This window comes from Alternaria incomplexa (assembly GCF_024043165.1).
Source record: "Alternaria incomplexa strain BMP 0042 chromosome Unknown scaffold_14, whole genome shotgun sequence".
NCBI lineage: Eukaryota > Fungi > Ascomycota > Dothideomycetes > Pleosporales > Pleosporaceae > Alternaria > Alternaria incomplexa.
Window position 1 is genome coordinate 978629 of NW_026249863.1, and position 21221 is coordinate 999849.

Below are 21221 nucleotides of genomic sequence, written 5' to 3' on the forward strand. Positions count from 1 at the left end.
ACGTCATGTTCGATATCACGTCGCAAATCGCGTCCGTCTCATTTCCTCCCTTCTGTGGCATCATGTTTCAAATGGACTGATGTTCATAGTCGGGGACGCGTAGATGTCGAATCGCTGAGCAAATGGAAGTTGGTGGGCTTAGGGATGCAGGCATGGGGTAGTGCGCACGACCGCAACGAGGATAGCGCGCCGCCGACCTGACGCGCCAAGGGTCATCCACAGTTATTCTCAAGCCATCCTCACATACATCGCGCAAACCTCTGCCGCCTCGAACACGTCCCAACGCGTCCACGTCATCACCCTCGGAACCCCGAAACATCGACAGACGTACTACCATTCACTGCGCCATTGCGACCGTGACGTCGACACAACTACACGCGGCGAACAGCCCAGACAGGCATCATGCCGCGGAAGAGCGCTGCGAAGAAGGAGGAGCCATCCTCGGATGAGGCGTCGGCGCATTCCGATGTCGAGATGCAGGACCAGCCGGACGACACAATGAACGGCTTCAAGAAGTTTGGCGTAAGCGCAACCCCCGTTTGCGCCTTCCTCGCCGCGACACTCACATGTCATGCGGGAGGAAGGCGCGACCACGACAAGACACGGGCTAACATTCCAGACGCAGTACAATGTGGATACCCCAGACTACACAGTACGATGATTCCAACACCGCGCCACACTCACCCGGTCCAACAACTGACACGCGCACAGGACTCGGATACCAACCCCAACACCACAGCAAACAGCGTCGCAGGTGACGCGCCAGTCGACGGCCGAAGAAAACGCGCCGAAGAGATGAACATGCGCAAGAGCATGTACGGCAAGAAGGCTGAGGGGCTGAGGGCGTCCAAGGTACGCGACTTCACTGCGCATGATATTCCGAGACATGACTAAATTGGCTTCTCTCACAGGAAGACGACACCATCCGCCGCTTTCGATACCTCCTCGGTCTGACGGACCTGTTCCGCCACTTCATCGATACGAACCCCAACCCACGCATCAAGGAGATCCTCGCCGAGATCGACCGCCAGGATGCCGAAGAGACCAAGAAATCAAAGGCCAGCAAGGTGCGGAAAGGAGGTGCCGCTGCGGAGCGTCGCCGGAAGACTGAGCAGGAAGAGGACGCCGAGCTGGTGCGCGAGGAGAAGCATGGCGGACACAACGAGACGGTCTTTAGGGAATCACCGGGCTTCATCAAAGGCGGCACCATGCGCGACTACCAGGTTGCCGGTCTCAACTGGCTCATCTCACTACACGAGAACGGTATCTCTGGAATCCTCGCCGACGAGATGGGTCTCGGAAAGACGCTGCAGACCATCTCCTTCATCGGCTACCTCCGCTACATTGCCGGCATTCACGGTCCCCACCTGGTCGCAGTCCCCAAGTCGACACTCGACAACTGGAAGCGCGAGTTCGCCAAGTGGTGCCCCGACGTCAACGTCTTGGTCCTCCAGGGTAACAAGGACGACCGTGCCGACCTCATCAAGGAGCGTTTGGTGCCCGATGGCTTCGATGTCTGCATCACCTCCTACGAGATGATTCTACGCGAGAAGTCGCACCTGAAGAAGTTCGCGTGGGAGTACATCATCATCGACGAAGCCCACCGCATCAAGAACGAGGAATCATCCCTTGCCCAGATGGTCCGCGTCTTCAACTCTCGAAGCCGCCTGCTAATCACAGGTACACCCCTCCAGAACAACCTCCACGAGCTCTGGGCCCTGCTCAACTTCCTCCTCCCCGATGTCTTCGGAGACTCCGCCGCTTTCGACGATTGGTTCACATCCCAGAACGCCGACTCAGACGCCGTTGTCCAACAACTGCACAAGGTCCTCCGACCCTTCTTGCTCCGACGTGTCAAGGCCGATGTCGAGAAGTCGCTACTGCCCAAGAAGGAGATCAACCTGTACGTGGGCATGTCCGACATGCAGGTTCAGTGGTACAAGAAGATTCTCGAAAAGGACATCGACGCGGTTAATGGCGGTGCCGGCAACAAGGAGTCTAAGACCCGTCTGCTCAACATCGTCATGCAGCTGCGAAAGTGCTGCAACCACCCATACCTTTTCGAAGGCGCCGAGCCTGGTCCGCCATACACTACCGATGAACATCTCGTCACCAACGCTGCGAAGATGGTCATGCTGGACAAGCTGCTGAAACGTATGAAGGCTCAGGGCAGTCGAGTGCTCATTTTCTCGCAGATGAGTCGTGTGCTAGACATCATGGAGGACTACTCAGTCATGCGCGATTACAAGTACTGCCGTATCGACGGTTCGACCGCCCACGAGGACCGTATCCAGGCCATCGACGACTACAATAAGGAGGGGTCGGAGAAGTTCCTGTTCCTCCTAACTACCCGTGCTGGTGGACTGGGTATCAACTTGACGTCTGCTGATATCGTCGTCCTCTTCGACAGTGACTGGAACCCGCAGGCCGATCTGCAAGCCATGGACCGTGCCCATCGTATCGGTCAGACCAAGCAGGTCTACGTCTTCCGATTCGTCACCGAGATGGCCATTGAAGAGAAAGTGCTTGAACGTGCGGCCCAGAAGCTGCGTCTCGACCAGCTCGTCATTCAGCAAGGCCGCTCGCAACAACCCGTCAAGAACGCCGCATCCAAGGACGAGCTCCTGACCATGATTCAGCACGGCGCCGAGAAGGTGTTTGCAAGCAAGGGCCCCGTCGGTCCAGCAGCTGACGGCGAGCTTGCTGATGATGACTTCGAGGCTGTCATGCGTCGCGGTGAAGAGATGACGGAGAAGCTCAACAAGAGGTACGAGACGCTCGGTCTTGACGATCTCCAAAAGTTCACCTCGGACTCAACCTACGAGTGGAATGGCGAGACATTCCAACCACGCAAGAAGGAAATTGGCATCTCCTGGATCAACCCCTCGAAGCGTGAGCGCAAGGAACAAAACTACGGCATCGACTCCTACTACCGCAAGACGCTGGTCACTGGTGGACGAACAGAGAACAAGCAACCCAGGATACCCCGCGCGCCCAAGCAGATCACCATCCACGACTACCAGTTCTTCCCCAAGCGACTCTCCGAACTCCAAGACAAGGAGACCGCATGGTACCGCAAGGAGAACAACCTCAAAGCTCCTCTCCCAGAAGGTCCGGATGAGGATCTCGAAGCCCGTGAGGCCGATCAGCAACTTGCGCAGCAGGAGATTGATGACGCGGAGCCACTGACAGAAGAGGAGAAGGCTGAGAAAGAACGCCTGATCGAAGAGGGATTCCCTGAGTGGAACAAGCGTGACTTCCAGCAGTTCCTCAACGGCAGCGCAAAGTACGGTCGCCAAAACTACGAGGGCATATCGGAGGAGGTCGACGGCAAAGATGCCGACGAGATCAAAGCTTACGCCAAGGTCTTCTGGAAGAAGTACAAGTCGCTGGACAACTGGCAAAAGCACCTGGGTGTCATCGAAGAGGGCGAGCTCCGCGTCCGTCAGTCGGAAGAGAAGAAGCGCCTCATCGCGAAGAAGATTGGCATGTACCGCATGCCCCTCCAGCAGATGCAGATCAAGTACACCGTCTCCACCACCAACAAGAAGGTGTACACCGAGGAGGAAGACAAGTTCCTCGTCGTCATGCTGCACAAGCACGGCGTCGAAGGCGAGTACATCTACGAGAAGATCCGCGACGAGATCCGCGAATCGCCCCTCTTCCGCTTCGACTGGTTCTTCCTCTCGCGTACACCGCAGGAGATTGGCCGTCGCTGCACCACGCTCATCTCGGCCATCGTGCGCGAGCTCGGCGAGGGCGATCTCAAGAACAAGAATGGCAAGCGCGGGTATGAGGAGGAGGAGACGGAGGAGGAGGAAGAGGAGCAGCCGAAGAAGAAGTCTAAGAATGGTGTCAAGGTATGTCAATCCTGATGGCTCGTGACGTTTGCGTTTACTAATAAATAGCAGAACAAGCAGCTCGACACTGTCAAGGGCAAGGCCGGATCGGCCTCGGCGACACCATCTCGTGCAAGCAGCGTTGCGACAAATGGCTCGGCGACTAAGGGTTCGGCGACCAAGGGCAAGGGCAAGGGCAAGAAGAAGTAGTGTTTCTGATGTGTCAGCGTAGGAGGGCAGCATGTTGCGGTGTTTTGGCGTTATAAAGACGGGCCAGCGTGGTTCTAGTGCACCACATCCTCGGTACGGGTATGTTGAGCTTTGAGCCGTCCGCGACGGTATGGGTGGGCGTTTCCGTGTTGCATTTGTAATTGTACAAGATGAATCAAGGTGCTCATATACTATTTTGTGAGTTCATACCGTGTCATCGAAACCGTGATCATGCATCTTCTTCACCTGGTCGTGAGGTATCGATCACATCACCATCCACCAATCCTCAGCGCAAGCGTGTCAAAAGTGCAATATATACATTAAAAAAGATACTCATAACCATCATAACCCTCATCATCTACACCTTAATCTCAATCCCCTGACTGCCCTCACACTTACTAATCTCCCCAAAATACCACAAATGCGCGTCAACATCCACGCCAAAGTCTCCCTCGTTGCCCTTCAAGTTCAGGTTTCCGGTCAGCATGTTGATGTCTCCCGCCGTAGGCTGCACATCATTCCCACTCGTAACATAGTACTCAGGGCTAATATGCCTATACCCCAACAGCGCCGGCGGCAACTTAGGCACCGGGTCGTTCTTGTGCGTAACACGATACGTCTCGCCCATCCCTGTTTTCGTAATGTAGTCGCTCACGCCCGCCAGCCCGATCTTCGGCGCGCCGTACGTGTATAAATCGACGGTCGTGCCGGTGGATCGTAGATAGCCTGCGGCGAGACTCGCCAGTGCGCCGCCGAGGGAGTGGCCTGTTGCTACGATGCGGTAGGTAGGATACTGTTTCCGTGCCGTGGCCAGCGCCGCTAGTACGGGTTTCTGTGCTTCGAGCCAGGAGTTCCAGAAGCCTGTTGATGCGTTGCATGTTGGGCAGATGGTGGTTGGTAGAACCGGGAAGGCGACGTTGGTGATCCAGTTACGCACGCTGCGGGAGCCGCGGAAGGAGATGACGATGAGGTTGTTTGTGGAGTCTGTGGCGACGAAACCCGTCACGTCGGATTTTATGCTGTTTTCGAATTCGCTGAGAGTGTTTGTTGTGGCGGCTTCGATGAGGGGGCAGTTTCCTTGCGGGCAGGTGACTTTTGTGTTGGGGCTGTTGTTGTTGCTGAGGCAGTAGGCGGCGGCGGAGTATTGGGAGTAGAATTCGAGTTGTGAGAGGAGGGTTGGGGATACCGCTGTTGGTGGGTGGGTTAGTGAGAGTGCTGGTGAAGATGGGATTGGGAGGAGTGGATGTACCTCTGCCATTGATCTCAACGGGTGCTGCGGTGACAGAGTGAACTGCACCGAGCAGTAGGGCTCCTAGACGGAGGACTGAAGGTGCCATGTTGATTGACGGATGTGTCGAAACGGTCAGGTCGATGTCGATATACAATAAAGAATGTACCGACGACGAGACAAACGACCCGATATAAGCACAAAGTGAGAGAATACACCGTACAACAGCCTTCCTACAAACCTACCACTTCGCGTGAAACACACCAGACTATATACTTTACCCACGCCATCACCACTAACACCACTAACCTCAGCACACCAGGTCCTTCCAAGCCCTGCCGCTGAGTATTCCCGGCGGTCAAAGTAAACGGACCAGGTAGTGGGACCATCCTGGTGATCGGCACTCACACCAAAGCTACGGGTACCGGGGTGAGATGACGCTTGTTCTGGCGCTTGTCCAGGGGATGTCTGTGCCCAACGTGGCTATCCTAAGATTAGACATTTCGCCGCTGGGCTGGATGTACGCCACACAAAACACCATAGTGGAATGCGGTTGTTGGAGATGCCGGATGTGCTCAGCCTGGAGATCGGCGCTGCATTAAGTTGGGTGTCGCAGTCGTCGCAGATGTCGCAGTTCGTCTTCGGCTTTATCGGTAGAACTACACGTTCTCCCAGACCCACCTACTCCATTCGTGTCGCCTTCCTTTCCAAACCGATTAGTCGACGTTGTTCAGTTCGGCGCTTTTGTGTGCACGCGACGAAACGAACGCATGATCCCGCACACTACCGCATGCAGCATGCATGAAAGAAGGCGTTTACCGGCATTCAGCCACAAGTAACAGCGTGGTGTGACAGCCAATGAATGTAAATACCGAGGTATAATAGCGTGACATCAGCGATATAGAGCGTCAAGTATAGGAAATGGAGAGATGTCTTTTTCTGGTCGCAGATGGAGAGTGCATTGTGTTGCTTGTTGCACTGCCGCTCAGCTGTCAGCGCATTCTGAGCATGTGCGACTGCGGTGCTTGTTAAGCCGGCATGCGCGGAACTTGCTTGCACGCGACAAACGGGTATTTGTCGTGATGGAGGTGGAGCGCTCATTTGGTGGTGCTGAATGTTGCGGGGTAAAAGCATGACGTAGTCAACTTAGATGCGCCCGATGGCTTTCGCTAACGTGGACAGGAAGGTACCTAAACAACAGCATCACGGAGCAGACCAGAAGCTGTTTGTACCCCGAACTTGTGTGATGGTGTAGAAGCATGAAACGTCGGTGTCAGCGCCCTTCTGGGCTAGTGCACGGTACTTATGCGGGGTGCGCAACAGTCCCAATAATTGTGTTGGGTGGGCTGAATGCACCCCAGGCACTGGCGGTTCCTGGTTCAGCGGCTAACGTATGTCTCCGAATCCTCCCAGTCGCGTGCTGCATTTCAAGTCAGCTGTCCACGGGCATGTTACGCATATGGAGAACGAGGCTTTAAAAGTTTTTCCTGCTTTGGCAGAGTCTTTCATTTCCACCGGCTGCGATAGATCGGGGCTAGTCGCTAAAGGTACAGAACTCCGTGCTGCTTGAGTCGTGATGTGTGGGGAAGAAGGCGAAATACGCGAAATCGCAGAACCACATGGTATCGCAAGAGTACAAGGTACAAGGGTGAGACGGCGAGAAATCGGCAAAAGAGAAATGTACCGTGAGGCCCAAAGCGGTACCAAAGGGGTTGAGGCTCTCAAATCTAAGCTACTTGTTACCGCGTTTGAGAACGGCACGGGCCTACTGCGGTGGGACGAAGGGCTTGACGAGCATCTCACTGAATCTGGAATCGCTGTTAGTACACGATATCCTGAGTCGGTGTGCAATACCCACTTCTCGAGCTTTTCCTTGCCGCGCACCTCCTCAACCAGCAGCGGCATCTTGACCACGTTGAACTCGTCGTACAGCTCTTCAATCTGATCGAGGTACTTCTTCTGCATCTTCCGTCGCGCATTGCACTGCTCGCAGGGGTTGTCCTCCTTGGGGAACAGCAGCTGGTTGACGACAATGGAGTGTGTGTCGATTTCGTAGCTGTTGAGCTCCTGGATCATCCTCTCCGTCTCGTACAGACTCAGGAACTCGGGAATGCAGACACACACAAAGGTGGTGAGGTCGGCGTCCTTGAACTGGCCATTGACTTCTCCAATCGTCTCGCGCAGGTTCTCCATCTTCTCAACCAGCTCGTCCATGTTTTGTCCGTTGGGTAGTCTGCCGGAGGCACCGAGGAAAGAGTTGAGCATGGGCCCGAATTGGCGCGAGAGTTGCGAGACCTTGGAGAGGGCCTTCTCCATAACGGTGGGAAATTGGAGGAAGCGTAGCGTGTGGCCCGTGGGCGCCGTGTCGAAGATGATGACTTCGTAGGACATGGACTTGACTTGCTTGAGCACTTCGGCAAAGGACATGGCTTCGTCCACACCGGGAATGCTAAAGGCCAGATCTTGCATCATGCTGCCCATGCCACCCAGGCCCGCCATGGGGTCTTGGCCCTCCTCCGCTCCGCTCGCCAGCAAGTCTTGTATACTGCCGTTGGGGTCGATCTCCATGGCGCTGAGGTTTTCGAAGCCGTTGACGAGGCGCGCGTCCTTGCCGAACTTCTGGTTGAAGGCATCCGAGAGGTTGTGCGCGGGGTCGGTCGAGATGAGGAGGACTGACTTGCGGTGCTTTGCGAGCTGGATGGCGAGGGAGCAGGAGGTTGTAGTCTTTCCGACACCACCCTTGCCGCCAACGAATATCCACCGCAGCGTCTTCTGGTCGAGGATGGACTGGAGCGTGGGCGCCATGTCGGCGTCGATGAGCGCGGTCGAGGCCATGTCTGGTGATCGGGGTTTGGAAATATGGGGGGATGTAGTGTGAAACTATAGAAGGAGTTGTCAGCCATGTTCTGCGCAGCCCGAACATAGTGCCTGCCTGCTTCCCGAAGCTTCGGAGGGGCAATGCGACCTGGAAGCGCCTACCTTTCGTATCGCTTCAGACTCCTAGTGTATCTTTTTCGACCAGCTCAGCTTGATTATGCGTGAAAGAGTCGCGGTATTTCTACGGTGAGAGTAGAGATGGTATGGTTGCGTTGTTGCAGAACAAGCAAGTCGCGCAGGAAAGTTGACTGGGTGGGAATGCGGGCAGGCGCGTCATGCGCTAGTGCGCCACAGCACAGCCACGTGTGGCGCCCACCCCGCCCATTCCTCCTCACGTCCCCAATAACCCACGGCCTTACCTTCGCCATGCCATCGTCGAGTTAACGCCAACGTAAAATTCAGCTATGCGTCAATCAAAACTAGATTATTATCAAGTGACGTCTCTTGCTTATGAAACCTATCACTTGGAGGGCTCAGCATCTCCCGGTCGCACACTGATCTTCTGCAAAATGGCCCCCACGCCACGACAGGATTGCATAACCACTTGGGCAACTCATGGTTCATGCTTTTGAAACCAGATCCTTTTGGCCTGTATACCCTCTACTTATCGAAGCAGAAGATATTGTAGTCGGCAACGCGGGTGATGCGACTTCCCGAATGGAGCTACCCATGACGTTGCCACCTAGACGACGCCATTGGACCTCGAGGATTCCGCCACCGCCATACGCATTCTTCAGCAGTCAGTGCGCCTCTGTTAAGGCATTTAATCTCCTCGTGAAGGGTCGGGACGAGTCGCTGAGTTGGCCCGCATCATGCGCGCGTCGACACCAGCGCCAGTGAACAGGATTACTCATTGGCTCGCATGCACCCGAAGCCTGGGCTGAGTACGCCCAGCTGCTGCTGACTCCCACCCTCAGGGTGATCCCCCCTCCAAAGTCTATCAGTCAGCCCAACCAGCTAATGTCGATGACAGCATCCCCTCTCATCCTTCAACGGCTCTAGTCCTGACTGATCACTCTCTACGACCCTAAGAATAACCGTCTTACACTCTACTACTATTGTGTCAATGCCTTCCCAACATGCGGAGGATGCGCCGGACTCATCGGAACCAATCATTGAGGACATCATCGAACTGTGCGACTTCTGCGTCAAGCTCGCTGAAAGGATACTGGAATACTCTCCGTTGGGTAGTCAAACGTCCCGTGCATCACGAGGTTTCGATCCGAAGATTACTCCAGGTATTTGCCGCTTCTGCGAGGTTATTTCGAACCATCCGTGGATCGAGGATATGAGGGTGGAGACATGGTATATCACTGACCGGGACATGGGGCGACGATGGAGCCCCAACGGACCACAATACAGCCGAATATGTGCAGCACGGATTAAGGAATGTTCGTTTGCGTTGTGGGCAGACCCCGGTAAACAGCTTCAGATGCAGCATTCCTAGACGATACTAACAAAAGATTAAGGCAGCGCTGCATGTACAAGCTTGAACGATCGAGCACCAATCCTTGGCCCACACATTGACCAGGCAAGTGATATTATCCAGCATTGGCGAAAAGGTTGCAGTACTCACGAACGCTGTATAGCGGAGTATGACTCCGTGATGCCAACTCGCGTTCTAGCACTTTGCGGAAACCAAGCACAACCTTCAGTTCAGCTTGTTGAAAGTAAAGGCCGGGAGGGACGATACATAGCCTTGAGTCATTGTTGGGGTTCGACTAAGCAGCGCCCACCTCGAACAACGTCCGACAACCTTGAAGCGCATCAAGCTGGCATCGCGTTCGAAGATCTACCGAAGACATTCCAAGATGTCGTAGAGCTTGCACAAGTCATTAGCATCCGATACGTGTGGATCGACTCTCTCTGTATCATACAAGATGATCCCAAGGATTGGATTTTTGAAGCGGAGAGAATGCGAGATGTATATCGCAATGCGGCCTTGGTTGTAGCTGCTTCGGGCGCGAGAGATTGCAGTGAAGGTCTGTTCATCACTGATCGTCCAAGAGCAATGGTCCTTCGATTACCTTATCGCAAGAACGGCGAGATCCAAGGAGTATTCAACATGATGCAATTGTCCGGAGACTGCGATCCGAAATTCGGTCCGCTTGAGAGCCGAGCATGGACGCTCCAAGAGCGCTATCTTGCGCGACGGTTCCTCGCATTCATGCCTCAAGGTATTACGTGGATCTGTCAAACAACATCAAGAGATGAAGTAGGGCGTCATTCTAGTATTGGGGCCGAGCATGAATGGCTCTTACTTTTAAAAGAGTACACAAGAAGGTCCCTAACAGTGCCTTCGGATCGTACCAAGGCTCTCAGAGGGATTGTTGAAGACATACAGCGTTCAAAGAAAGAGCGATACATTGCAAAATATGGTGTGTGGGAAAAGAAGCTGGTACTTCAACTACTTTGGCTGAGTGACGGCCCGTGCTCGGATGACTTGCTCACTGTCCCTTCATGGAGCTGGGCCGCCACTAATGGTACCAAGAAATGGCCTCATGAGGACCGTTACAGTAAACATCAAAACGTTGAGCAATCAGAAGAGATGCCACGACGACTGGTCATCGGCCCTACAGGCCACCTCGAACTCGTCGGACACTTAAGCACTAAACAGCTGGCCTCAAGCTACCTGTACGACGCATCCACTTCACGCGACCTTCAGCTTCAAGACCTTGAGATGTGTCATGATCCTTACTGTATGCTTCCTCTCAGGATTCCGCATCTCAACATAAGCCGAGACTTCTATATTTTCACTCAGGACATGCACGATACTCCTCACCAGGCAGTGTTGGGAATTGCACGATTCGATGGTACTCAAACGACCTCATATACTCATCTGAGTCTTCTTGCAAAGTCAAAGCGTAGAACTGCGGAGGATTTTGATTCCTCGAGTCCCGTCGTGATAAGCCCTGCGTCTGTGGAAGAGCGAACCATCGTAAGAAGCAACTGAGTTCTTCTGCGCGTTGAAACTTACACATGCTAGGGAGATGTGGTCTACCATATTGAGCGGAACCCAGACTTTGTGTACTGGGCGCTTCTTCTTGAGCAGGTCAGCGACAGCGAGTTCAGACGTGTAGGCATGGGAACTTTCCTGCCGGTCGCGTACGAAGCTTTGCAAGTCCAAATTCGTGAGTTTGAGATTATCTAGGCTCTGCGGCCTACAACAGCGCATCGCAGCAGGATCGAAATATCTGAGAGCAACGTAGACTCCTGGGTCATCAAATTCCCACCGTAAGGTCTACGCGCATGGCATTACTCGAAGCTGGGAAACAGCTCACACTACCTCCTCACATCTTCATCCCCCCAACCCTCCCCTTCTCCGGCTCCCCCTCCTCATTCTCATACAGCGGATTAACCTGCACCTCCCTCAACCACAGCCTAAACGACTTATCCAACGTCTTCGCATTCATAACCGCGCAATCCTTGATCTCCTGCGCACTCAAATACGACACCCCCTCCGCATCACCCCCCGCAATCGCAATCGCCCTTTGTAGCAAAATGCAGTTTTTCTGCGTGTATATCGCCCGGTACACCGCTTCCTCGATGCTAGCGCCGAACGTCGTGAAACCGTGCTTGTGCTGTAGTACAACGGGACTTTCGGGGGAGAAGCGGGAGGCTAGGGCTGCACCGAGGGAGGCGTTCTTGATGAGGAGGTCGTGTTCGGAGGGCGCTGACGTTCCACGTAGACTATCCATTGTAAATACCTTAGCGCCGCCCAGGCCCATGAAACCCGCCATGTGGAACACGGGTCGAACGGGATGCGGTTCCATCGTGCCGTGTCCTACAGTGAAGGGTATGACGTCCTCGGAATGCGAGTGCACAACGCAATTCACCTTGGGAAACTTCCGCAGTATCTCCCCGTGGATATATCGCTCGCTGTATCCCTGCGGCGCGTCGGCGTCAACGGGCGTGGAGTCCTTCACCCAGTACGATATAAAGTCGCTCATGTTCTTGACGAGCGCCGGGGCGCCGGGATCGTAGCCAGCGATGATGTATTGCTCTTTGTTGAGCGGGTGGCGCACGGATATATGGCCGAATGCGTCGACGAGGCCGTGGTGATGTAGGATGTGGTTTGCGCGGATGAGCAAGCGCAGTTGCTGCTGGAGTTGCGGTGGTATGGACATCTTCGGCGCTCGCGACTTGCGCTCTTTGGGCTGCGGCTGGGTTGGTGTTGGCGGGCCTGTTTTGAGCGACTCTGCGTTTAGAGACTCGGCTTTCAGCGATTCCGTCCGCGCTTCTTCGATGATGGATAGTTCGCGTTGTTTTGAGGGTCGGAGGTATTCTTCGGGTTGGGCTGCGTGGAGGGGATGCGATGCTAAGGCGCGTGGATGCGTTGCTTCGGCGGCGTCCCTTTGAGTCTGTTGAGCGGCGCAGTAGTTGCAGAGTACCATTTGTGTGTTCAGCACTTGGAGGAGTGCACGATGCTGAGTATAGAGGCCGCTTGCCTCGTCTTATGGAGTCCGCGAGCGATGTTTCAAGGTGGCGATGGAAATAGTAGCGTTTGAAACCGCGGATGCCTTGGAGTCGCTAGCACTCTCTCTAGATCTTCACCTGCGTCGCGAGCTTGGTGGTTTCGCCTGGGTGCGATGTGCGACGATGCGAGAGATGGATGACGCTTTGCGCCTGGCGTGCGCGATGCTGCTGCTGCATCGTGACATGGTGGTGGATGGGTCGCGGAGGTGTTGCGGGGATGCAGCCGGGTCATTGGGCGCTCGTGAGGGGATCCGATCTTCTAGCGCCGTTAGCCTTCCCGCCCGCGACAGCCCTATCCCTCACTCGCCCCACATCGCGCGGCCCCCATTAACCTTCAAGTCCGCATCTTGAAACGGAACACCGCAAACTCTTAGACTCGCGACCTCGACCCCGTCTCACCAGACCTTCTCTGAGTAACGTTCTCTTGATCGCCACGTAACCTCGTTCAAGATGGCCGCCCAATACGTACTGGCCGGTCTAGCAGCCGCGGGACTAGCCTTCTGGTATGACTTCAAGAGCTGGCAAAGCTTTGGTTCGGGACCCTCTCAGCCTGTGTGAACGCGATTGCTGAGTCGCCGCAGGAACTGGTGGCACGCCTCCAACACTAGAAGGCTACATCAAGATCCGTCGATGGGGACTCTATCTGCTCTACACGCGCCAGGACCTGCTCGATGCATCTCCAATTCCCGATACGGGCGCGTCTTATATCAATCCTCAAAGAGTGCCGGACCGCGTTGGCAGTAGACCAGGACTTACACGCTGGACACTACCGCAACGCCAGTTCCCTGAGAAGATAACACCCGGCGCTTCCACGACTCTTCACGATCTCATGCGCGAGTTTGCGGATACGAAGGCGTACTCGGAGTACATTGAGACACGACCGAGCAAGACCGAAGGCGGCACTGGACCTGCCATATACGTCAAACCAGACGTCAAGACCATCAACCCCGTCGCGCACAAGATATTCTACGAGGTCGCGCACGTGCATCCAGCCGAGAACTCACTCCACGTATACGTGAGCCCGCAAGATGCGAGGCTGGTGATGAAGAGGGGCTGGGGACAGCGCTTTCCAGTGACTTGGTTGGCACCGCCGAGCTGGATCATGGTGTATGCGCCGAGGAACGAGGAAGAGGTGGAGACTGTCAGGGAGATCGTCAGGGCTGCGGTATGTCATGCTGTCGGGATGAATGTCGATGCTGGAGCTTGACCGAGCGGGAGCGCGACACGCAGCATTGCTACACGTGGTCAGTATAGCCGAGCGCAATTGTCCAACACATTCCATGACTACACTTCTCAGAGGCGTTTAAGCCCATGCGTAAACTGTGTTGCGTTCGATATCTGGGCACGGCACTGGAGAGGAGAACCGACGCCGGACGCTAGTAACAACGGCGCCCGCCGCATCCGCCGCATCTGCATCGCATCCCCCACTCTCTTACGCTAGCTTACACATGTCGCCTGGCTTGAACGACCCTGCAGCATGGCCTCGATCCGGCATGCTATGTTAAGACCGCTGATGCCGCGACCAAGTATCTCTCGAATCTGACATTGTATCTTGCCTGCACCGTCCCTCACACTTCTCATACCCCACACCGCATCCAACCAACATGGGTAGCATCGACACCAGCCTGAAAGTCATCGTCATCGGTGCCGGTGGGTAACCAAACCTTCAGCACAAGAGACCCCTACTAACACACCAAGGCCCCGCCGGTTGCGCCCTCGCTCACGGCCTCAAGAAAGCCGGCATCTCCTTCAACATCTACGACAAAGGCGCCGACGTCTACCGCCACCGTCACTGGGCCTTCACATTAGGCTGGGCACGACCATACCTCTTCGACCTCATCCCAGAAGAGCTCAGCGCGCAAATCAACTCATGTCAAGTCGACCCCTACGTCGACTGCGCCGCGCTCGGCGAAGACCGAATCGTGATTTACAACGGCCAGACACGGGAGGAGGCGTTTGCGTTCCCGATACCAAAGGCGCGCGAGATCAATATTAGAAGACTGCGCATGCTGTTAGCTGAGCAATTGGATGTGCAATACAGCAAGAGCTTCTCGCACTATGAGACCATGGAGAACGGCGGAGTGAAAGTCCACTTCGAAGACGGCACAACCGACACCGGCACCATCCTCATCGGCCTCGACGGCGCCATGTCAAAAGTCCGCCGCTGTCTCATACCCAAAGAAGGCAACATGGACACCCTCCCCTTCGCCCTAATGAACTTCAACGCGTCCTACACCGCCGAGCAAGCCCTCTTCATCAAAGAGCGTCTACACCCACTCGTGGACATCGCGATTCACCCTGCAGGTCACTACATCCGCGCAAACGTGCTGGATATGCCCGATGAGAAAGACGCGAGTACCTGGACGTTTCAAATCCTGTCCACTTGGCCGCTCAAGTACGTTGAAGATCATGATAACGAAGACGGCCGGTTGGAAAGGCTTAAAGCGCATGTGAAGCGGGATGGGTGGGCTGAGCCATACAAGAGCGCAATCGAATGGATACCAGAGGACACGCCCGTGCTGCGCGATCAGCTCAAGATATGGAAGACGGTGCCGTGGGATAATCAAGACGGGAGGGTTACGCTGTGTGGCGACGCAGCCCACGCCATGACGTTTCACCGTGGGCAGGGCGCTAATAATGCTTTTTACTCCGCGCATTGTCTTGTTGAAGCGCTGAAGAGCGTGCAAAGTGGGAGCAAGAGTTTGAAAGATGCGGTCACAAGTTACGATGAGAGTATTTGGAAAAGAGGCGCGAATGAGGTTCAGATTAGCAAGGCGCAGACGTTCTTTACGCATGATGGGTTGGAGGAGTTTGTTAATAGTCCGGTTATGGCGTTGGGGACGAAACCTAGTCATGCTGCGAGGACGGAGGGGTATCAGTAGATACATAAAGCCATGTCACCATAATCAAAGACGGCGGGCCTCGTTTTCTGTCTCTACTTTTCTCATAGCATTTCCCGCCGCTGCGAAGTCGAACGCGGAGACTCGTCGCGCATGAAGATTGTCCTTTCTGAACACAGGAGAGAGCATGCTAATCAGAAAATGAGAGCTTCTCGTCTTCCGATGCGTCACCCGCCGGCGCTTCGTCAGCACCGTCGTGGGCAGACCATTCTGATGGTTCTGGGCTCGGCAGGATTTCTATTTCTTCCGAGTCAAACCCGTCATCTTGAGCATGTTAGCATGGCGTCCTTCCATCAAGGCCGATCTAATCATGAAATCATACCTTCATCCTGTGGAACCGGCGAGATGTTGCGAACGTCTTGGAGCGCTCGCAACCCGTCTTCAAGAATCTTAAGCTTCTCGCTGCAACGCGTTCGCTCTTTCGAAGACTCCTCGCTCTCGGATGCCAGAGCAGTCACAGTCGCGTCGTCAATGTCGATGACGTCGGCTGGCGAGAACAAGTCGGGAAGGGCTTGCATGCAGCGCGCTTCGATGGCGAGGACGGCGAAGTCGTCGATGATCTTCTTTTGTGCGACCTGCAGATGTTAGTAAATTTGATCTTGGCCTATCAAGCTGGACACTATCTGTTAACGCGTTGTGATGTTGGCAGTACCTCGTATGAAGAACACCTGAACAGCGTTACAGCCTACATCAGGCTGAAAAAGTGCAAAGTAGGCCACCCAACGTCAATGTAGGCTCCAGGGTGTACCGCTCATAACAACATGCGCAACTCGTACTTACCTTATAGTAGGCCTCCATGAAGTCGGTGGCCGTAGAACTTGCATAGCTGTTCATGTCGGCTTCTGTCTTCGCAAGCAGGGTATCGACCAAAGTTTTCACATTGATGTTCAGCTTGTAAGTGCTGCCGCCGCTGTAGTCGCCACCGAGTACGCTCTCTAGGGACTTTTTGATCTCACGTGCTCGTCGCTGGCTTTGTGCTTTCTGGACATTGTCCGTCAGGTAGTGGTTGTACGTGATGGGGTGACCGGTATCGTGAGGCTTGAGAAGCTCCTTCACTTTCGTGCGGAGCTCAGCGGTGAGCTTCTCCAACCGCACCTGGATGAACCTTCTCGATAGGCCGATAAGAGTTGTTTCATCGCAGACGTGCGCCAGAGCTTTGCGAGCGAGGAAGTGCACAGCACGAAGAAGGATCTGCAAGTATTGGTCGACCAGCCCTGCCCACGGTTTGCGCTGCTCATGGAATAGCTGCCCGATGATGAGTGGGTCGAACGTTCCGGGCAGTTCTCGACCTCGGCTTCGCTCCAGAAGTTTGGTGACAGCTGTAATGTAGTCCTTGCGAAACATCTGACCAGGTGGCAACGGTGCGTCATCGTCATCATCATCATCATCCTCGTTGTCTACGATTGCAATAGTGTGGCCCTTCTTGCGCATATCGGCCGCGAACTTCGTCATGGTGTTCTGAAGGACAGCTCGCAGACGCCTCTGATAGCCTTCGTCAGTAGAGGCGTCACCGAAGAAGGGATCCGAGTATTGTCCGTCGATGGCGGCTCGGACTAGTGTGCTGAACGACTGACTGACTTGTAAGAGATACCGTCGCTGCTCTTGCGCCGTGGTCCTGGATGTGCCTAGAGCATCCAACTTCGTTGTACATTCTTGCACGCCAGCTCTGATCTGCTTCAGCACATTCGGTAGTTGCGCTACAATGTGGTCCTTGAGAATCTTACTGAGTCTCGGCTTCAGGCTGTGAACTCCGGTTTGATCGGTCGAAAGCGACGTCCAGATTCCGGTCTGGAAGAAGAGTGCTTCAGCTTTGTTGCGCTCTTCCGTAGTCGCGTCCTTGGAGCCATAGTCTCTGTTGCGAAGAACATGCCATCCCAATCGAAACCTGACCTCTTTGTTTTCTGCCAGTTCGAAGTAGAATCGCTCGCTGTCAGATCCCTCGTCCAACGTGTCCGGTTTTGTAATCAGCCCGAGAGTGCGTCCTCCGGCTGGATCAATGTCGCGCGAATACTTGGTAATCGACTGGTTGTTGAAGTCGTTCTTGGCGGAGACGACTGCGAGGATGATGCTGCGTGGGTTCTTCATGTACGAGAGTACAAGTGACTTCACCGTCTCGGCATCTGTATCGGATTGGGAACGACTGCCAGCTTGGAACAGACCGGGTAGATCGACAAGCGTAAGATGCGGTTGATCGGGTCCAGATAGCTCCAGGCGAAGGATATCGGAGCTGAACACTTTGATGCCTCCCTCGGTGATGCCCATCGCCTCTTTCGCCGCCTCAATCACGGGCTCGAGATCCAAATCTTCCAATGCGCTCGAGTAGTGGAAGTTTCGCAGCTTTTCCAGATCATTTTCTGACCGATATTTCTCAAGCGAACCAGGAACAATACTGATCTTGATCGGTACCTCTGGGCCTCGTCGAAGGATCAGCTCAGTCGCGAATCTGGTGCAAAGGTTGTCCTTGCTGGGGAACTTGACGCCCGACACCGCTTCGAGCACAGAGCTCTTGCCGGAAGACTGCTCGCCGCATACGATGATCTCGGGCAGGTTGATGTATCGATTGATTCCATGTGATCGGAGGTTGTCCACGATGTCCAACAGATCTTTCGTTTCATGAGATTGCAGAGACATGATTGGTTTGTTGTAAGCGCTTCCTTCCACAATAGACATAGAGCAGGGAAGTAGAATGAAGTTTCCTATGAGCACAAAGAATACGCGAACGATGAGAGTGCGTGAGGAATAATTGTACGCGAGACACAACGGCCCAAAGCGAAGTGATTTGCGTTTCGAAGAAGAGCGAAGTGCCGGGACCCTGTTGTTTTTACCCGTCATTGCCGTACATGAGTACGCGTAGCCGCGGCTGGTAGCCCAGCATGGCTCGAATGATAGCCTACCACGTCTCGCTCCTGCGATGCATTAACCCGCATTCCCCCAGCATACGGCGCGAGAAGTCGCAGACGAGCTCAAGCTGAGCGTTGTAGGCATGCGGCACCCCCGAACATGAAGAGAAGATCAGCGATGTGGGCAGGTGAAAGAGGCAATGATGGTTGATAACGCGACGGGCCGAAGATCCAACCGTGTGTGCCTTGAGAACCCCAGTGGCTCTCCTGCGGACGACGAGGCAGTGATTCGCTATCGACGACGCATGCTCCTACACATGTTGCGCGCGTCGGGACGCGGCAATACATGTCGGCCGGCTGGAGGACAGGGCCCCCGCTGAATGTGGCACAGTAGCTTGCAGACTGTCATAGGCATCAGGCTGCAGTGCGTTGTGTGAAGCTGGAGCATGTCGCAATGTATGCGCCATCGCGGTGTGCGCCGGCGGCTGCGGTAATCACGATCGCGAAGGTTCTAATTATCTCGAGGTTGTTGTTGCTACACGGAGCGTGAATGCCTTCCCTGTCAGGGCGCCAGAGCGGACGCTATCTTCGGCACCCTTACCCGAATAGTGCCAATGCTCGGCGCCCCGCGGACATCATACCGGTCGCCTCTCCCCCGTTCACCATTGACCACCATTAGCCTGCCTCTCCGCGATGTCGGCTGTTCCTTCCGACGCAGCCTTCGGCCTATCACGCAAATCCGACCTTGCGACACGGCTTCATCGATGTGCTCACGGCGTCTCGCCTTGCGCAGCCACCCCCGCGGCTCAAGACGACCCATTCTACGATCGCAAAGCCCTGAAACATGAACCCCAGGCATGCATCTGACCTTTGCTTCGAAGCATAGCGTTGCGCATCGCTTCCAAGTCCCCCGTTCATCCCATAAAGCATGGAAGTCTTCGCGTCGCAGTGTCGTCACGCGACGCGTGTCGCATCGCGACCTAACTTAGAAGACGGCTTTAACAGTAGGGTTACATCATAGTCAGGTACATACTGCTTCGCGTTGGACACTAATGTGCGAGTAAATCTGCGCCGTCGACGCGTCGTGTAGTTGCCGTCATGGGCACTCGAATCGAGTTTTAGTTTCATCTCCCCACGTACAACGCAAACGGGGATTTCCTTCCCTCGTCAATAATTGCGCATCACGTTCGTTTGCATTTGAGAACACTAGGGACAATCCGACACGCTTGGACTGACATGGCCGTGGCTCGGAAGCGGCGTGCATCACAAACAGCGGAATGAGCCGCAAGTGTCGTTGAGAGTACATTCGCACATATTCCCAATTGACTCTCACAACAATAGATCGTGTCGCACGCTCGCGAACACCTCACGAGCGGAGAGGCGACGTCAAAAAACAAGTCAGTGGCGACCATAACAAGATGGTGCGATAAATCCGAGATGCTTGATGTTGGAGAGTTCTCAACAGATGCGACTCAAGCGGTTATTCCTGGTGAGGCTGCGCAGATCTAGATCAGCCACATGGAAACAACGAAGAGCACTTTATATTACTTTCCCGGAAAACTTGCCCAGTTCCTAGTCTAGAAAGCCTTCTGTGGGTAAACTAAGCTTCGCGGGATAACCAAGCGATCGAGTAGCATCATGCCAGGCCATTGTTATCCGAGTCAGGGTCCAGCCGCTGTGGAGACGGATCGTGGATCATTTCTCGCGTGCTGCACGCCTTACGGAAAATCCTTCACCGACACAGGCCATCATCCTGTCCCTGCATGCATGGCGCTCGTGTCGAAGTCTTGTTCCAAGTCATGTCAACCCCTATGGAAAAGGACGCGCCGAAGGTTTGACAGATTACATAGCCGTCTCCCCGCATGGTGAGTTTAGAGTTGGACCGATTTCTAGACTACATTTCCACCGACAACCATGCCGCGAGAAGATCGATCCGGAGAGTTCACCGGTGTCTTGGGCTTCTTCATCTGTATTTGCACCCTGCTAGTACTGCTTCGATGCTACTGCAAGCTGGTCCTCGTGAAGAACTTCGCGGCCGATGACTACTTCTCTGTCCTTACGCTGGTATCCTTCTTGGTCTTTTGTAGCTCCGCGCTGTTAGGTCTCCAGAATGGAACTGGGAAGCGACGATATCTCATCCCAGACGAAAAGTATCCCATCGGCATGAAGGTGTGTGGTACCGCTTCTACAGCATATCCCCTGGGACTGACAACTCGTATCAGTGGTGGTGGACTTGCGAGCCTACATACGTCGTTACGAACATCTTCCTCAAGATGAGCATCGGCATCTTCCTGCTGCGCATCGCCCAGGATAGAACCCATCGCATGATTCTTTGGATCGCCCTTATCGCCATCCAAGTATACAGCGTGTACTTTTTCTTCGTCTTCACCTTCCAGTGCTGGCCTGTCTCGTTCTTCTGGGAACAGTTTCGCGGCGGCAAAGGACACTGCATCCCCTCAAAATTTGTCGTGAACTCGTTCTACGGCTACTCTGCATTGTCCTGTGTCACGGACTGGACATTCAGTATTGTTCCAATCTTTATCGTGCACAACCTGCAGATGAATAAGAGAAAGAAGATGACGGTGGCTGTTGTACTGGCTTGCTGCGCTATGTAAGCTCATCGCGCCTCTAGAGGGTTCCCTGCATCGTATGCTAACTCAACACCAGCGGCTCCACCGCAACAGTCGTCCGCATCCCATTCATAAGCGGCCTAAACGATATACCCGACTTCCTATACTCTACCACCGACGTCGCAATCTGGTCCACCTGCGAAACCGGAATCGGCCTTGCAACCTCCGCCGCCGCCACGCTCCGCCCCTTGCTCCGGCAGGTGTTCGGTGAAATGTCGACC

At 54.6% G+C, this 21221-nt stretch overlaps 8 protein-coding genes across 8 annotated transcripts; 4 read left to right on the plus strand and 4 right to left on the minus strand.

Moving 5' to 3' along the window:
• Window positions 1–402: 402 nt before the first annotated feature.
• Window positions 403–4049, plus strand: J4E90_009046 (uncharacterized protein; the record flags this gene model as incomplete). Its single annotated transcript, XM_051438567.1, has 5 exons — window positions 403–522; window positions 620–652; window positions 712–852; window positions 912–3860; window positions 3912–4049. 5 exons carry the CDS (start codon window positions 403–405, stop codon window positions 4047–4049), a joined length of 3381 nt encoding a protein of 1126 aa, XP_051287877.1.
• Window positions 4050–4407: 358 nt separating this feature from the next.
• J4E90_009047 (uncharacterized protein) lies at window positions 4408–5386 on the minus strand (the record flags this gene model as incomplete). The annotated part of the gene is made up of 2 exons (XM_051438568.1): window positions 4408–5237; window positions 5299–5386. 2 exons carry the CDS (start codon window positions 5384–5386, stop codon window positions 4408–4410), a joined length of 918 nt encoding a protein of 305 aa, XP_051287878.1.
• A 1656-nt stretch (window positions 5387–7042) lies between these two features.
• Window positions 7043–8112, minus strand: GET3 (Golgi to ER traffic- protein; the record flags this gene model as incomplete). The annotated part of the gene is made up of 2 exons (XM_051438569.1): window positions 7043–7085; window positions 7136–8112. The coding sequence occupies 2 exons, from the start codon at window positions 8110–8112 to the stop codon at window positions 7043–7045; spliced, it is 1020 nt and encodes a 339-aa protein (XP_051287879.1).
• Window positions 8113–11444: 3332 nt separating this feature from the next.
• On the minus strand, window positions 11445–12548 carry J4E90_009049 (uncharacterized protein; the record flags this gene model as incomplete). The annotated part of the gene is made up of 1 exon (XM_051438570.1): window positions 11445–12548. The coding sequence occupies one exon, from the start codon at window positions 12546–12548 to the stop codon at window positions 11445–11447; it is 1104 nt and encodes a 367-aa protein (XP_051287880.1).
• A 532-nt stretch (window positions 12549–13080) lies between these two features.
• Window positions 13081–13837, plus strand: J4E90_009050 (uncharacterized protein; the record flags this gene model as incomplete). The annotated part of the gene is made up of 2 exons (XM_051438571.1): window positions 13081–13162; window positions 13212–13837. The coding sequence occupies 2 exons, from the start codon at window positions 13081–13083 to the stop codon at window positions 13835–13837; spliced, it is 708 nt and encodes a 235-aa protein (XP_051287881.1).
• Window positions 13838–14234: 397 nt separating this feature from the next.
• J4E90_009051 (uncharacterized protein) lies at window positions 14235–15512 on the plus strand (the record flags this gene model as incomplete). Its single annotated transcript, XM_051438572.1, has 2 exons — window positions 14235–14280; window positions 14329–15512. 2 exons carry the CDS (start codon window positions 14235–14237, stop codon window positions 15510–15512), a joined length of 1230 nt encoding a protein of 409 aa, XP_051287882.1.
• Window positions 15513–15660: 148 nt separating this feature from the next.
• J4E90_009052 (uncharacterized protein) lies at window positions 15661–18161 on the minus strand (the record flags this gene model as incomplete). The annotated part of the gene is made up of 3 exons (XM_051438573.1): window positions 15661–15794; window positions 15853–16105; window positions 16311–18161. The coding sequence occupies 3 exons, from the start codon at window positions 18159–18161 to the stop codon at window positions 15661–15663; spliced, it is 2238 nt and encodes a 745-aa protein (XP_051287883.1).
• Window positions 18162–20284: 2123 nt separating this feature from the next.
• On the plus strand, window positions 20285–20985 carry J4E90_009053 (uncharacterized protein; the record flags this gene model as incomplete). The annotated part of the gene is made up of 2 exons (XM_051438574.1): window positions 20285–20539; window positions 20593–20985. 2 exons carry the CDS (start codon window positions 20285–20287, stop codon window positions 20983–20985), a joined length of 648 nt encoding a protein of 215 aa, XP_051287884.1.
• Between the last annotated feature and the right edge of the window lie 236 nt (window positions 20986–21221).